Source organism: Tupaia chinensis, unplaced genomic scaffold (assembly GCF_000334495.1).
Source record: "Tupaia chinensis unplaced genomic scaffold, TupChi_1.0 Scaffold000574_1, whole genome shotgun sequence".
Classification (NCBI taxonomy): Eukaryota; Metazoa; Chordata; class Mammalia; order Scandentia; family Tupaiidae; genus Tupaia; species Tupaia belangeri.
In genome coordinates this window covers 495226-511147 of record NW_006160088.1, presented here as the reverse complement: position 1 = coordinate 511147, position 15922 = coordinate 495226, and the positions used below count along the sequence as shown (strand labels likewise).

The window sequence follows — 15922 nt, the reverse complement described above, 5'->3', positions numbered from 1 at the left end:
CTCTTTCCATTAAATATTATTTTTCTATTCTGAAAAAAATAATTACTCTTCATAAGATATTATCACTTAGGTTAACATGTACTAGATTCATTACTTCAATTTTAACAAATTAATAAACAAGCCTTTTAAAATTTCTCCATTTTAATTTCTCATATGGGAATCATCAATAGTCAACATGAACTAAAATTATTTGGGTCTTCAATAATTTTTTTTTTATTTTTTAAGAGGTTTTTGCTATAGGGTGTGTGCACTCACCAGAAAAACAGAGAGAGACAGAGAGACAGAAAGCAAGAAATCACCCCCCAGGCGGGATGGTCATGCTGCAATCCCTTCTCTTCCATTCTCCTATTGAGATTTTGTGCACGCACATACACGCACCTGGCGTGAGTTTAAGCCACCGGGTCCAGGACTCAAACCGCAGTATACTACATGGGAGTCCAGTGACATAGCCATTATGCCAATTGCTGGTCCCTGGGTTTTCAATAATTTTTAAGAATGAAAAAATTTGTGGGAACAAAGTGTTTAAGAATCATTATACTAGAGGAAATCTGAGAAGTCTATGGTCTATAAAATGCTATGATTCTAAGACTGCAAGAATCAATGGAAATAAGTTCCCATAAACAGAAAGATATGATTGTATGAGCCAGGAAAATCAGTGGGGTCTCACAGCACCCTACATTCTGGATACATCCCGCTCCCCCTGTGGCAGGCCATCAGTCCTCCCTTGTTTAAGCAGCTATAATTTTCTTTAATGTGTTTTTAACATAGGATACGAGCACTTGCAGAAGAAAGAGAGACAGTGAGAGGAAAAGTGAGAAATCACCCCCCTGGACAGGATGGTCATGCCACAATCCCTTCTTTCCCATTCTCCTCCTGGGTTTTTTGTGTGCACACGTGCCTGGCATGATTTTCAAACCACTGGGTCTGGAACCAGAACCATGGTGAGCCATGTGAGAGTCCAGCGCCTTAACCACCATGCCACCTACTGGCCCTAGGCAGCTATAATTTTGCTCCTGCCTTTTCAGGCCCATCCTTTGCTCCCTACTCCCTTTCTTTGCTTCCTTGCCAAAGCCCCATACTCACCACAATTCCGTATGGGCAGCAGAAACAGCCCTGAGCAGCAAAAGATGCATACCTGGACTTGAAAAAGACCTTGTTTCCTTTCCCCATCCTCCAGCTCTGACCAGAATATTCTGGAGTACCAACCTTTCTACTTATTGATATAATGACTCTTTTACTCCAGGGGTCACCCACAGTGATCTTGCCCAATAAGTCAGCCCCAAATGGCTTGATGAATCTTAGGCTGCAAATGAGCTAACACAGAGGAACATTTTTCTTAAACCTTCTCAGGTCCCAGCTCAGACTTACCACAGGGTACCCAAAATGGTTTTCAGGCTCCTAAGGAATTTGTGCACGTGGTATCTGCGATCAGCATTGTCTACCTTTGTATGAATAGACACCAGTATAAATTCCATCCAGTTGGAAGTAAGAGTTTTTTTCCACAAAAGGCGGCTTCATTGCACAATTAATGAAAGTTAGGTCATCCAAAATCTAACTTTGCCAGAATCATAACTGTGGTCCTCAGTGTACACAAGGGATTTACTATTATTATGCTAGGTCCTCTGCTGTGGCAACTGCTAAAGTTGGGGGCCTGTGTTGAAATTCCTGGCCACATCGCAGCTCCCTCATACCAACCCTCAGTTTTCCAATGCATAAAAACATGACAATCATTCCTCTCAGGGCCAAGATGGAGACTGGGGGACGCAAATACTCTTGTCACTGCTATTATTTTTATTTTCAGTGAATGGCTGCAGGGACACTCACTGACTCAGCACCTCCCTGGGACAAACACTGCGTGCTGTTTGCTAGGGAGGTCTGAAGCAAGCTCTAACACACCCTTTGAGGAGTTGAGCACTTCACAGTTTTCAAAGCACTTATCTCATTTGGTCTCATTTTATCCTCGCAACAACTTGCGTGATTCTCACCAACCCTAATGAAGAAAGCAGAGAACTATATTTGCAGCGTAATTATCATGTTACCCAAAACAGGAGTCCTCCTTTGGGAAGGAAACTTTTCTTATCACAGCATTTAGCTAGCTAGACCGCAGTGCTCACTGTGAATCCACTCTGAATGGAAGCACAAGCATACAGTAAACTGATTGGGATGAAAGGCTGACCCACACCTGCCTCGTGCCCAAGGCTCCCGGCGGAAAAAGAGTAAGCAGTTGGACTGTTCATGCTTCTTACCATTTTCGCCAGATGTCTTGTCTTTCCCATTGGTTGCCCCTGCACCTTGTCGCTACAGGTATTAAAAAGAAGAAGAAGAAATTGTTATCTGATATATTCAGGATTACTTTGGTCTTTTTATGACTCCTATGTTACTTTAGCTTCCTTGGAAAAGTCATAGTGCTCATGAGACCAGGTCAACCTGGGAGAGGCATTCTTGAAGGTGCACAAGCTGCCCCATTCGTACCCGCCGTTCTATGAATGCAGTTCAATAGTCACAAGGGGCGTCCAGTGGGGGATTGTTTGTTGATTGGGCAATGACTCACCAAAAATATGAAATAATCAGTAAAAGGTTTGTGCCACCTTCAGGAAGAAAGGAACTGCCATCTTTGTGAATGACAGCTACTATACTGCTATATTTTCATTCTGATCACTCTAATTCTTATTTTAAATACCTTTTAATCAATGGAAAAACTCTTCTGATGATGATCAGAATTTCTCTTATTGCTAAACCAATCTTTTTCTGTTGTTGTTTATACCCACCCTGCACATTCTCATTTTACCAGCATTTCATGGTTAGATTTTGAATCTTCAGGCAAGATTCTCTGGGTATGAGGTCTAGGGAACTGTGCAAGATACAACACAAGTATAAACATAAAACATGTGTTTTCTAAGCTTAATGTGGTCTTCATAATTATTCTGGCAAATGGAGATAGTAGCATTTTATCAATCTGATTATTTGGTCATTATCAGAAAATGCATTTTTTGAGTTGAGAAGGATTGAAGATATCATAAACTTTCAGGTGAATAAAACGAGGCAGACAGGGAGCATGATTTGTCCAAGATTATGTAGTTAATTAGTGTTACAGCCAAGACTGGAGCCTGGACTTCCTTGCCCAGATGAATCACCGTTGTGATACAACTATCTGAACGGAATCCTGGGAAGAGGCAGACACAAGATTCTCTGGGTATGAGGTCTAGGGAACTGTGCAAGATACAACACAAGTATAAACATAAAACATGTGTTTTCTAAGCTTAATGTGGTCTTCATAATTATTCTGGCAGATGGAGATAGTAGCATTTTATCAATCTGATTATTTGGTCATTATCAGAAAAATGCATTTTTTGAGTTGAGAAGGATTGAAGATATCATAAACTTTCAGGTGAATAAAACGAGGCAGACAGGGAGCATGATTTGTCCAAGATTATGTAGTTAATTAGTGTTACAGCCAAGACTGGAGCCTGGACTTCCTTGCCCAGATGAATCACCGTTGTGATACAACTATCTGAACGGAATCCTGGGAAGAGGCAGACAAAGAGACACCAGACAAAGAGAAAGGCACTACAGCAACCCCCACAAAGGGATTAGAGTGCCCTCAAAATTTAAATTTGAGTCCAGGACTTCAGTCCAAAAAAACATAAAAATAATAATCAGTTCCCTTTAACGTTCAATGTTGTCATGAGAAATTCCCTGATCATTAGTCAACCCTTAATTAGCAGAAAGATCACGTGAGAAACCTTACTTTCAAGTTCTGGTAAGTGTAAACAATAGGGTAAATGACGAAGCCTCATGTTAACAAAGTTAACCATCCCCGTGTATGTTTACTGCCTTTGCAGATGATAACCAGAGAGAAGCAAAGTAATGCCTCCCATCTCTTGCCAACACCTCTCACCCTTCATTCTAGTTAACGTGAAATGCAAACGCCCACCTAGGTCAGGGAATGATCTGCCCCACTCTGAGAGGCAAGCACCTCTCTCTGGCAGGAAGTGGGAGGACAGGCGACAAGTCGGAGAGATGACATAAATGTGGGTCCCTTATTCATATTTAATTTGCAGCATCTTGAATTTTTATTGTTGGGCCTCCCTCTGCTCTCACGAAGATAGGAGGTTGCAGTTCTTAGCCAAACATCAACTGTCTCTGAGCACACATCCTCTAGACCTCCATGCCAAGCTCCCACACACACACGTATCTACAGTAATCTGTAACTCACACCATTTTGGTTTAAACTACACAATACATGTCTTAAATATAGTAGGTTTTCAAGTTCAACTGCCCCTTTCTCCTTGTCTGTCCTTATTCTAACCTCCTCTTTTCAAATACAAAACTGGTAAGTTTATTGCACTCAGTAGAAATCAAACTTCCACCAGGTTGGACCAAGTCAATGACAAAACAACTGTTCAAAGAGGCCAGACTACTTCAGTGTTTAAACCCTCCCTCCTTCCCCACATAACTCGTAGACGTCTCAAAAAGAAAATTCCACAGAATGAAAGGACAGTCAGTGTTTTACCGATGCATAAATCCCAATTAATGGAATTCAAGTGCAAAGCAGGTACACACGTGGCCCCACTGTGTTTAAATGTCTTGAACATAGACATTTCAAGTGGCATGAATACCTTATTCTATACAAGATTGCTTTTTAGAAATCAGAGGAAAACCAAGATGAAATGTGCACATGATTTCTAAGACAGGGTTTTGTGTCAAGTCTTACCTAATGGAGGCAAAATGAGGCTGATTAATGTCATAGAAGATGGTATCTCAAATCAGAAAATGATCTTGACAAAAAAATAACTCTTCATTTAAAGCATCTTGTTTCAAAAGTCTTCAAGACCTTGGGACATTTTCAAGTTTTCCTTTTGACTGAGAGCAGAAGAGTAATTATTCAAGAGCTCTCCTCTTCCCTGGGTCTGGTCCTCACACAGGACTCTTTTGCCATCACAGCCACAGAAGACTGTTTCCTGAACTGGTAAGTGGACGGTCTGTGCCAGGCTAGGTGTTGAGGGATCATAGCTCACCCTACTGAAATCAGGTTCCCAGGGCCTTCAGAGTCATTTGCTTATTGAATTCTGACCGCATCTCTGGGAAGGCAGGGATGATCCTCAACAGCTTCACTTTGCTTATTGTATCCTAAGGCACAGAGAGGAACTATCAAGACCACACAGCTAAGAAGTGGCAAAGTCAGAGAACCAGCAGTTAGCATAATGGCTATGTCGCTGGACTCCCACGTAGTCAATTACGGTTTGCATGCCGGACCCGGTGGCTTAAAACTCACGCCGGGCATGTGTGCGTGCATGCCCAAGATCTCGAGAGGAGAAAGGAGGAGAAGGTATTACAGTGTGCCCATCCCCCCTGGGGGGGTAATTTCTCGCTTTCTGTCTCTCTGTCTCTCTCTGTCTGTCTGGCGAGCACACGCGCCCTGTAGCAAAAACCTCTCCAAAAAAAAAAAAAAAAAGTGGCAAAGTCAGAAAGGCAACCTGCAGACATTGTCTCCAAAGCCCTCCCTATTAACTGTGCCTGAGCACCTCTCAGTGCTATGTTGGCATCCCTCCCAAGGGTCTCCATCAGCAGGTAGGAAGCAGTAAAGCAGGAGACTCAGGGTGAAGGGGAACATGATTTCAGTGTCACCCCCCAGGCTGAGAGTGTTGAGGCCTTGGCTTATAGGGAGAAGCAGGGTCAAACCAGTATCCAAGAGCTCAGTGGTACAAATGCTGTTGTCATGAGAAATTTAATTATTTTTTATTTAAATAAGACAAGTATCCAGAGCTAAGCCATGCTAAAATGTATGAATGGATGGATGGATAGATGTTTGAGATGGTTGAATGTAGGTCAGTTTATTGAAAGACCATTAAGAAAATGTTTCTTTCTCATGAGTTGGTAGAAATTAGTGCCCTGAGAGAAGATACCTGTTCTCTTCACCCCATTCAACCCAACCTCAAGTGATAGAAGACTATCTCCTCCTTCTACTCTCCACCAGCCCCAATTATGAGCTTATCATTCTGAGAACCTCTCTGTCTGCTGAATAGTAGTCATAACTCAAAATACATCTATTGGACCAACCTCATGGCCTAGTGGTTAGAGTTGGATCCAACCTGGCCAGTCATACGGGTCAAGTCCCAGCCCTGGCAGCTTGAAAAACATACTGAGTACATGTGCATGCATGCCCAAACTCAACCAGATGGAGAAATGGAGGAGAAGTGATTATGGCATGACCACACTCCCTAGGTGGTGCTTTCTTCCACTCCACCCACCCCTGTCTCTCTCTGATGAGTGTGCATGCCCTCTGGCAATCAAAGAAAGTCATCTATTATAACCGAAATAACAAACCAAGTCAAGTGTTAACAGAAAAGGGCATGATAAACTGACTCCAGAATAAATCCTGATAGGGGGTTCTGGAATTTGGAACTACTAGAAGAAATCAGAAAGTAAACACCTTATGACATTGGCCCAGAAAAGAGTTTTTGAATAAAACCTCAAAAGCATCGGCAACGAAAACAAAAATAGATAAATGGATTTATGTCAAACTTCTGCACAGGCAAGGAAATAATCAACAGAGTGAAAAGACAACCTAAAACAAAGGAGAAAAGACTTCCAAGCTATAGATAGACAAGGGATTAGCAACAGAATATACAAGAAACACAAGTCAGAAGCAAAATAATAATAATACAATTTAAAATGGTCAAACGAAAGCTGACCAAGGTGACACATGCCAATAGTTCAGTCATTCAGGAGAATGAGGCAGGGGATTGCAACACAGAAATATCCTGTCTAAAATATACCTCCACACACGCATACACACCAGAAGCAACCAAAAAAGGGCAAATTAACTAAGTAGACATTTCTTAAAATAAGCTACACAAATGATCAACAAGCATGCAGAGAAAAAAAAATGCTGAGCATCACTAATCATCAGGGAAAAGGAAATCAAAACAATAAGGAGATATCATCTTGCTCCTGTTAAAATGATTATCAAAAGATAAAAGAAAAGAAGAAAAGAAAAGAAAAGAAAAGAAAAGAAAAGAAAAGAAAAGAAAAGAAAAGAAAAGAAAAGAAAAGAGAAGAAAAGAGAAGAAAAGAAAGAAGAAAAGAAAAGAAAAAGAGGCAATGCCGGTAAGAGTGTGGAGAAAGGAGATTTCTTTTTCATTGTTGGTGGGATGTAAATTGGAATAATCATTATAAAAAATAGTATGAAATTTCCTCAAAAAACAAAATATATAACTGTCTTGTCACTAACAATCCTTCCCACTGGGTATATATCCAAAAGAAAGGAAATTGGTGTGTCACAGAGATCTCTGCATTCCCACACTTATTGTAGCACTAGTCACAATAGCCAAGATATGGCATCAACCCAAGTGCCCATTAACTGACAAGTGGAAAAAGAAAATTGATGTGTATCACATTTATACACACTACATACAGTAGAATACCTAACCATTCAAAACCATTAAAATCCTGTCATTTGAGGCAATAAGGGTGGAGGACATTATGTTAATGAAATAAGCCAGACTCAACAAAAAAAATACTACATTTTTCACTCATATGTGGACATTTAAAAAGATGACTTTGGGCCAACAGGTCTCATGGTGGTTAAGGCACTGGATCCCACATGGCTAACCCCGCAACTCAAGTCCTGGACCCGGTGACTTAAAAAGCATGCTAGGTGTATGCACACACGTGCCCAAAATCCTGAAGGGAAGGAAAAATAAAGAAGAATCATGGTGTGAACAGCCTGCACTGGGGGTTGTTTCTCACATACCCTCTCTTCCTCTCTGTCTCTTTCCAGCTAGCTCATGTACCCTCTGGTAAATTACAAAATAATAACAATAATGATAAATAAAAATATGACCTCACAGGGAGTACAATAATGATTACTAGAGGATCGGATAGGAGGGAAGGAAGGATAAAGAGAAGTTGCTCGATAAATACAAAATTATGAGTGAATGAAAGAAGTAAGTTCAGTAATTATATTTAACAATAATTTGCTATATATCTCAGATTAGCTGAAATCAAGGATTTTGAACATTCTCAACACAAAGTGATGACAAACGTTTGAGAGGATGTATATGCTAATTATTGACTTGATCATTAAACATTGTGTTCTGATTCTAAAAAATAACATTATACTTCAGAAATATGTACAATTATTATGTATCGATTACAACAATAAAAAGAAAAAGAAATTTCATAAGTAATTCAAAGGCATCATGAACACCACCACTGTGTTATTCTGTTTTAATATCCATATAACTTAATATATTAGGCTATGGAAAAGGCAGGACAGGTTCTCGCTGGCCAAATACACACAGCCAAAATTACTAAGTTAATGTACCTATGGAAAATGCTGTCAGAATTATCTAGAAAACCAAGCACTATTGCAACATCATGAATGTGACATTTAGCACCTTTGGACAGGAATCTGCACTGCTGTTTTCTAACAGATCAAGCAAGTGAGTCCATTGTCATGGCCACTAAGAGGGAGGTTGACATACATGGGATTTCATTTACTTTTTGGGTGCTGGGAGGAGCAGGGATGGAACCAATATCAATATCAATCACAGAGGAAAAATAAAAAGCAATTATTAGATCTCATAATTCCACTCCTAGGAGAATCCTGCCCTGTGCCCAGTGCCTTGTGGTCTGCCCTGTGTCATGGTACACCATACAAATGTCCTCACTCAGACTTCAGACTTCAGACTTCTCCTGGTCATCTCCAGACCTAACCCTACTTGAACAACCCTATGGGACCCTGACCAACACCTTCTCCCCCTACATAGCACATCTTCTTTCACGCTCCACTAAGCATGTAGAATGATAGCCCTCTCCTTGTTCAGCTGTCTGAAGTCAGAGTCTGTGGTGCCCAAGCCAGCTTTGTGTCTGTCCTCAGGCACACCAGCCCTCCTTCTTCAAATATGTAAAGACAATGTCCCTGCTGTCATCCCTAAGGACTTCTTCAAGGGACAGAGAGCTTTCTGTGGTACAGCATACCCTACTCAGATTTACCTTTACTATCACAAATCATAAAACACAAAGACACGCTTTCCTCCAAATGACCTCTTTTTTGAGAGAGAGATATTTTTTGCTATAGGGCATGCACACTCACCAGAAAGACAAAGAGACAAAAAGTGAGAAATCACCCCCCAGGGCGGATGGCCACACTGCAATTCATTCTCCTCCATTCTCCTCTTGGGAATTCGGGGATACACACACATACACATGGCATGAGTTTCAAGTGCCAGGTCTCGGGTTTAAACCACAATCAACCATGGGGAGTACAACACCTTAACCACTATGTCACCTGCTAGTCCCCAAATGGCCTCTTTTAGTATTGTTCTTACTTCACCGTGAGGATGCTCTGGGTATTTACACCCATTGGTGCATGCAACACAAAAACTTAAAATTACAATATTTAAGTAATATTTCCCTCCACTCCAAACGTGGTATGCATGCACACTAGAATCTGCTGAGAAGCAGCAGGAAGATGGAGGGAATACAGCAGATCCACTGCCAGATGAGAAGTACTCTGGGTCCTCAGCCCTCCACACTGGCCATTTGACTCATGTGGTGACAGGTTTCCTTTCTCAGCAACATTCACTAATAAAAATATAGCATCTCTGAATTTATAGATCTCAGTTAAAAGGGACCTCAATAACAAATGAGTGTGTGAAAGATCCTTGTGCCTTTAAATGTTCCTTCTGATAATCTAATACGTGCCAAGTATCCATAAAAAGGCAGGAGAGGTATTTGGAAGTATAGTTTTTGAAGTAATTTTTCCTGACAGCCCTGTTGCACCAAGGTCAGCATAAAGAATGTGTCTTTGTCTGGATTTCTCAGAAACCAGAGCCTGAGGCAAATGCCATTTGTGCTACAACTTTATTAGAGAAGGCGATGCCAGGAATGAGGGGGAAAGATAGGAAGCAGGAAAGGGAGGGAGCAAGCTGCTATAAAGATGCTTTGTAAACCCATTTCTAGGTGCAACCAACGGCTGATCCTGCAGAGTCACCCCAAGAGCTGCATATAAACTGTACTTGAGGACAGACCCTTACTGGGAGAAGATCAATGAGTTATCTGCCAGCTCTCATCTCTCACGGATCCAAGATGCTCCAGAGAGTATTGATTCTCGATGCATCCAGACTGTGCAAAGTTTCACACTCGTCCTCTGCTTGGCCTCAATGAGGGAGCCCTAGGGCAGGAGGTGGAGGTGTCTGTCATGGGCAGGAGATGACATGTCACTGTGCACCTTCCTGAAGTCTGCAGAGCCCTTGCTACACGGAGAGCCCTTTTAACACAGAGCCCTTGCTGCAGGCCACCCACATGGGTCCTCAGAGATAGGGTCTGCAGTGACATATGAGAGATGTTTGATTCAGCATATAAGCTTGAGCTGGTGACTTCTTTTTCAGCAAACTTAAAAAATCACCAACTGTTCCTTCATATTAAATGCCCTGCTAGTTTTATAGACTGCACCAATTTCCAAAAGTGGCTTTGGAGGCTTTATAGTCCATTTCTCCCTGTACCTTGAGCTTAGAATGGCGATGAAGGTGTCTGATCACTTATATGCTCTATCTAGGAGCTGTCCGCACATCATCAATGCCTATTGATATCCTAACGGCCTCAGCTGGAATAGAATATGTGCTGGCTCCTGAATATCATGGATGTCTCACACCTTGAAGAGACATCTTTTGAAATGCCTATGTTAGCTTCCTTTGAAAATAAGGGACTTGATTACTGCTCAGTGAACTATTTTTCTTCATAAAATCTACTTAAAAATCACAATGTTCTTGAAATATCTACAGCTGGGTAGGGTGGGGTGAGTGGGGCATTTGCCTCAGGCTCAAAATGTAAGGGACACCAAGAACTTGATGTATATATATGTATATGCACACACAGACACACACACATCAATGTGTGTGTATGTGTATATGTGGGTGTGTGTATATATATATATATATATATATATATGTGTGTGTGTGTATATATGTGTTGTATATATGTTCATGTGTGTGTATATGTGTGTGTGTATATATGTATATATATACACACACACATTTATATATTGCTAGAGGGCTTATGCACTCAGAGAGAGGCAGAGAAAGAGAAGAGAAAGTACTCCACCACAGGAAATGATCACATTGTAATCCCTTCTGCTTCATATTTTCATCCCCTCAGGATCTTGGGCATGGATGCACACATGCCGGGTGCGATTCTCAAGCTACCATATGGTTCAAGACTAGGACTCGAACCATACACTCAGCCATGCAAGATCTGACTGCCTTAACCACCAGGCCATGAAATCAGCCCAATAATATTTTTTATTATATTTACTAATTATTCCATGAGCAAGAAAGATGGACAGAGAGACAATACCCTCACTCAACAAGATCCCAACAATCCACTCACAGCTTCAGCCAGCCCTGAATCCCAGGCACACATGTGACTGGAAAACTCAGGGAGGTCTCCGGTACGAACCCAGACCTCTCCCATGTGAGTCAGTCTTCCAAAACAGTACAGTTTACCACTGTGCCACAAGCTGGTCCCAAGATAAATAATATTTTTTAAAACCAAAAGTATTGCAAGAGGGCCAGTCATGCAGCCTGGTGATTATGGGAGTCAAATCCCACATGGTCAACCACAATTCCAGTCCCAGCCCCAGCAGTTTCAAAAACATGTCGGGTACATGTGTGCCTCAAATCCCAAAAGGATGGAGAAACTGAAGAGACGTGATTATAGGATTCCCGTACCTCATTGTAGGGAGTACTTTCTCCCTCTCTCTGTCCCTCCGGCAACTAAAACAAAAAGTACAAGAAGTTATAATGAACACATTAAATGTTTAAATAAAGATCCTTTAAATAAATTTGATAAATAATTTAATACATTTAATAAATACAAACAAAAATTTAAATAAATACTGATATTTCCTTCTGTCTTACACTCCAGTATGACTCAATTCAACACTAGGCACTGTCTTTTTCTAAAGTAAGGAAAAGTTTCAAGAAACCTAATAATTTCAAGGATTTAGAAATTATTCTATTGATAGTACAATCATTAAAATCCTTTTATTACATCATTAGAGTCCCACACAGTCAACTATAGTTTGAGCTCTAGACCTGGCAGCCTGAAACTCATGCCAGGCTCATGTGCCCACATGCCCAACATCTCGACAGGAGAATGGAGGAGAAGGGACTGTGGCATGGTCATCCCCCAAGGAGCGATTCTCACTTTTTGTCTCTGTCTCTCTGGTGAGTGCACGCATCCTATAGTGAAAATCTCTCTCAAAGAAAAGAAAAGGAAAAAGAAAAGAAAAGAATAAAAGAAGAGAAAAGAAAAGAAAAAAAAAAGAATTCATGCTGTCATTTTTAGAGTTTTTCTGATAATATTTTTAGAGCTTCTAGAGGGTCCCATCTTTCATTCTGTGCTGTCCAAACCCATGAAATCAGTATACCATTCAAACATCATGTAAGAGGCCAAGTTGGCTGGGGACAACAGGTGGTGTGGTAGTTAAGGTTCTGGACTCCCACATGGAAACCACAGTCCAAGTCTCAGACCTGGCAGGTTGAAATCCATGCCAGGCACATGTGCATGCATACTCCAAAGCCCTGGAGGAGAGTGGAGAACAGAGAAGGAATTGTGGTACGGCTATCTGCACCTGGAAGATGATTTCTCATCTTTCCTCTAACTCTCTCTTTCTCTCTCTCTCCAGCAAGCATGCACATCCTATGGCAGAAACAACAAAAAGAGAGAGAAAGTAAATTAGCAAAACCTGTTTCTTTATTAATGCTAACCCAAAACACCAGACAAATTATGCCAATTTGGAACATCATTCAGTTGAGGACATACTAGTCCATTTTTAGAACAAAAAGTAATTCCCATGAACAGTAATTTATTTTTCAGTCCAAAGTTTGAAGAGTAAAGAAAGCTAAAAAGAATTCCAGCAGATTAAATTTGGGGCTCAAATTGCAACCCAAGAATATTTTCTGAATTGATGCCTATAATATGTAAGTGGATAAATTTGTGTTCACTCAAGAACTTTACTTGAAATTTAATTCAGTGAGATATGGCTTGACTAGAGGATCACCAAGCCCGTATCTGGCCTCTGTTGAGTCCCATCTACCAAGTCGTTGCAGAGATTTTGCAAAGGAAGGAAGGAAAAATCCATCTCGCTCTCATGGTAGCTTGGAAGAGCTTGTTAGCAAGTGCTACTTAATGCCATCTATCCCCCTGTGGTACACTTTCTCTAGCTATTTTTCTCCATGGTGCTATCTTCCTTCTGTGCTGTCACATCCTGATACTCACAATTCTAATAATTCCATGGTTTCTAGCTCCCCTGGAATAGTAGCATCTCGACAAGCAGTTCCTCAGATGGTCATAAATAAGGCTGAAAACACAAATCTGCATATCTTTGGCATATATTGCACTTGGGGACCATGAAGTTTCAGTATTGCATATTCTTCTCGGAATCAATACCCACACAGGAGGGACATCAAATGGAGAACTGTTCCCAATTATCACAGTCAGCCCTTCTCAATTCCTTCTGTGCTTTCTTTTGAACACTGTTTATAAAGAAACAAAAAGGTGTGTTTCTATGGTATTATATTTAATGTTTTATTGACGAAGGATCATGAGTCTCTTAGATGATCAGACTTTAAATGAACAAGGACACGAAACCACAGCAATTGCACAGTGAGATGGGATAAACAGCTGGGTTGGCCAGCAGGTAGTTGATGATTGCTTGGGGCCACCGCAGTCATTAAACAAGTGGCTTCTCTGGAACATCAAAGGCACGTCATTAAAGGTGCCTTCCAAATCAAAGTCACTGAATTCCTCTGAAGAGCAGAAGAGACTTTAATGCCAACACTTTGTGATAAGGACAGAATAGATTTAATTTCTTGCCACTGATATTTAAATTGTCTATAATTCTCCTATTAACATTCCAAACTTTAAGCATTAAAAGCTCCACTAATTTAATCCCAGAAGGTGTAGAAAATAGTGTCAAAAGAAACTCTAACTAGAAAGAAAATGTGATGGAATCCTCAATGACAAGTGCGTTACCCTTCCTATTTCTTCCTCTGTGCTCTCACACTCAACTCTGAAATTCACAAAGGCTGAAATTCTGCTTCAAATATTATACTCTATTCCTAGCATTTTTATCCTGACCTTTAGGGAAGAGAATTAATTAGCATGGCTATAGTTTAGGCAAACCATTTATGAAAAAAAAAGTTATTTTCAGGTATTCATGGTTTATTTAATTGCAATTCACTTTATACTTTATCATACAGATTTTTTAAATTAGAATTTTCTACTCTAAAAAAAATTATCTTAGTGCCACATGTCTTTTTTAAGAACTCTGTTTTCTATGTGTAAGAGTAGAATATAACTATTGTGAAATTTGGGGGGAAAAATGCACAAGAAAGCAAGCAAAAACCACCTATAAGCCACCTAAATGGAGTTAATCCATCTTTGTATTTCAGAATATTTCCTTCTTTTAATCTTTTTTCTGTGCAGATGCATATAATTATAGTGTCTGCTTTATAAAAATGGCTATATGCCATACATATAATTTCATTGCACGTATATGTTGCAGCTTAAAGAACAGTTGCCTCTGTGATGAATACTCTAATTTCACAGTCTAGACCACATGACTGTCTGGCCAATACAGCTGAGTCCACTGGAAATAATCTCTGAGGTTTCTATTGCTACCATCTCATTGCACACGCATGCCCATAAAGTCGCTTTGCTTCATTTAGTCAACTTAACAAAGAGACCCAGTGAGGTGTGTGTTGTTGTAAATTCTCTTTGAAAACAAATAACATAGAAGGTTCCCAGTGGTCTGTGAATTGGGCAGAAGCCACCACAACTTTTGGGGTTTTATGAGCTGAGCTGTGCCTGCCTCTCCCTTCCAAATTCATATGATAAAATCAGAAATAGGAGCTTTACTGAATTTATCAAATTAAGGTGAAGCCATTAGGATGGGCCCTAATCCAATACAGCTGTTGTCCTTCTACAAATGGCACACAGAGACAGACACCCATGGAAGGAAGATGACCTGAAGAGACACAGGGAAAAGATACCGATATGAGCCATGGAGAGAAACCTAAACAGATCTCCCCTGCAACCCTGAGTGGGGACCAACCCAGCAGACACCTTGCTCTTGGACTTCTGGCCTCCAGAACAGAGAGATGACAAATATCTAATGCTGAGGCCCATCCTTAGGAGACTAATGTAAGTAGATAGCAGTACACGGAAGGACCTACCTCTCTGCCTCGGCTGATGAATGGACACTCAGAAAAGAAATCCTGCCTGGGCCTTGCTCTGCATGCCCTAGAGCTCTGCTCTGACAGACAGTCCCTGAAGACAGGGCACCCAGCTTCCAGGCCCAGAGTAGGAGAGGGTGCTCCCCTTCAGCACCACTTGGGCATGCAACTCTGTGGCCATGGGTTCAGTTCGCTCCTGAACCCCAAAACACGAGCAGACAGGACACTGTCCCTAGGCCAGAAAGAAGAGAACTATCCCTCTTAAACTGTATGCCCAGAACTCTTTCTTCAGTCCAGAGACAGTACAGTATGACTTTTCCCAGCTGCCAGTATGGACATCCTTCCTGGCCACTTTGTAACAGCAGCCCCCAGCAGGTGGGACAGTTGCTGTGAGATCTTGGTCAGTCCTGGGGCATGGCAACAGATGCCTCCCCAGAGCCCTCGTCACCCAGGGACATGGTGAACCCCCCACCCCGGTGCTTGTGATGGTTTTGTCAAGTGTCAATTTCAGGACAACCAGGACAGTCATTTAAAGACACACAGAAGCCTAACCTCTCTTACCTGCTGAATGCCTTCCCACTTCTGAGATCCTGGAGCAATTTCCAAGCAGTAAGAACTTAAGTCACTCTCCTGTCATTCTGTTAATTTCTAATACTTCAGTTATTCACTAAAAACAT

At 41.1% G+C, this 15922-nt stretch overlaps 1 protein-coding gene across 1 annotated transcript in view; it reads right to left on the bottom strand.

Annotated features, from left to right (window-relative positions):
• The window catches only part of PCP4 (Purkinje cell protein 4), a 74942-nt gene that overhangs the window by 30754 nt on the left and 28266 nt on the right, over positions 1-15922 (bottom strand). Inside the window, exon 2 of the mRNA XM_006158169.1 lies at positions 2247-2298. Coding sequence (XP_006158231.1) covers positions 2247-2298 — 52 coding nt within the window. The remainder of the gene's footprint in view (positions 1-2246; positions 2299-15922) is intronic.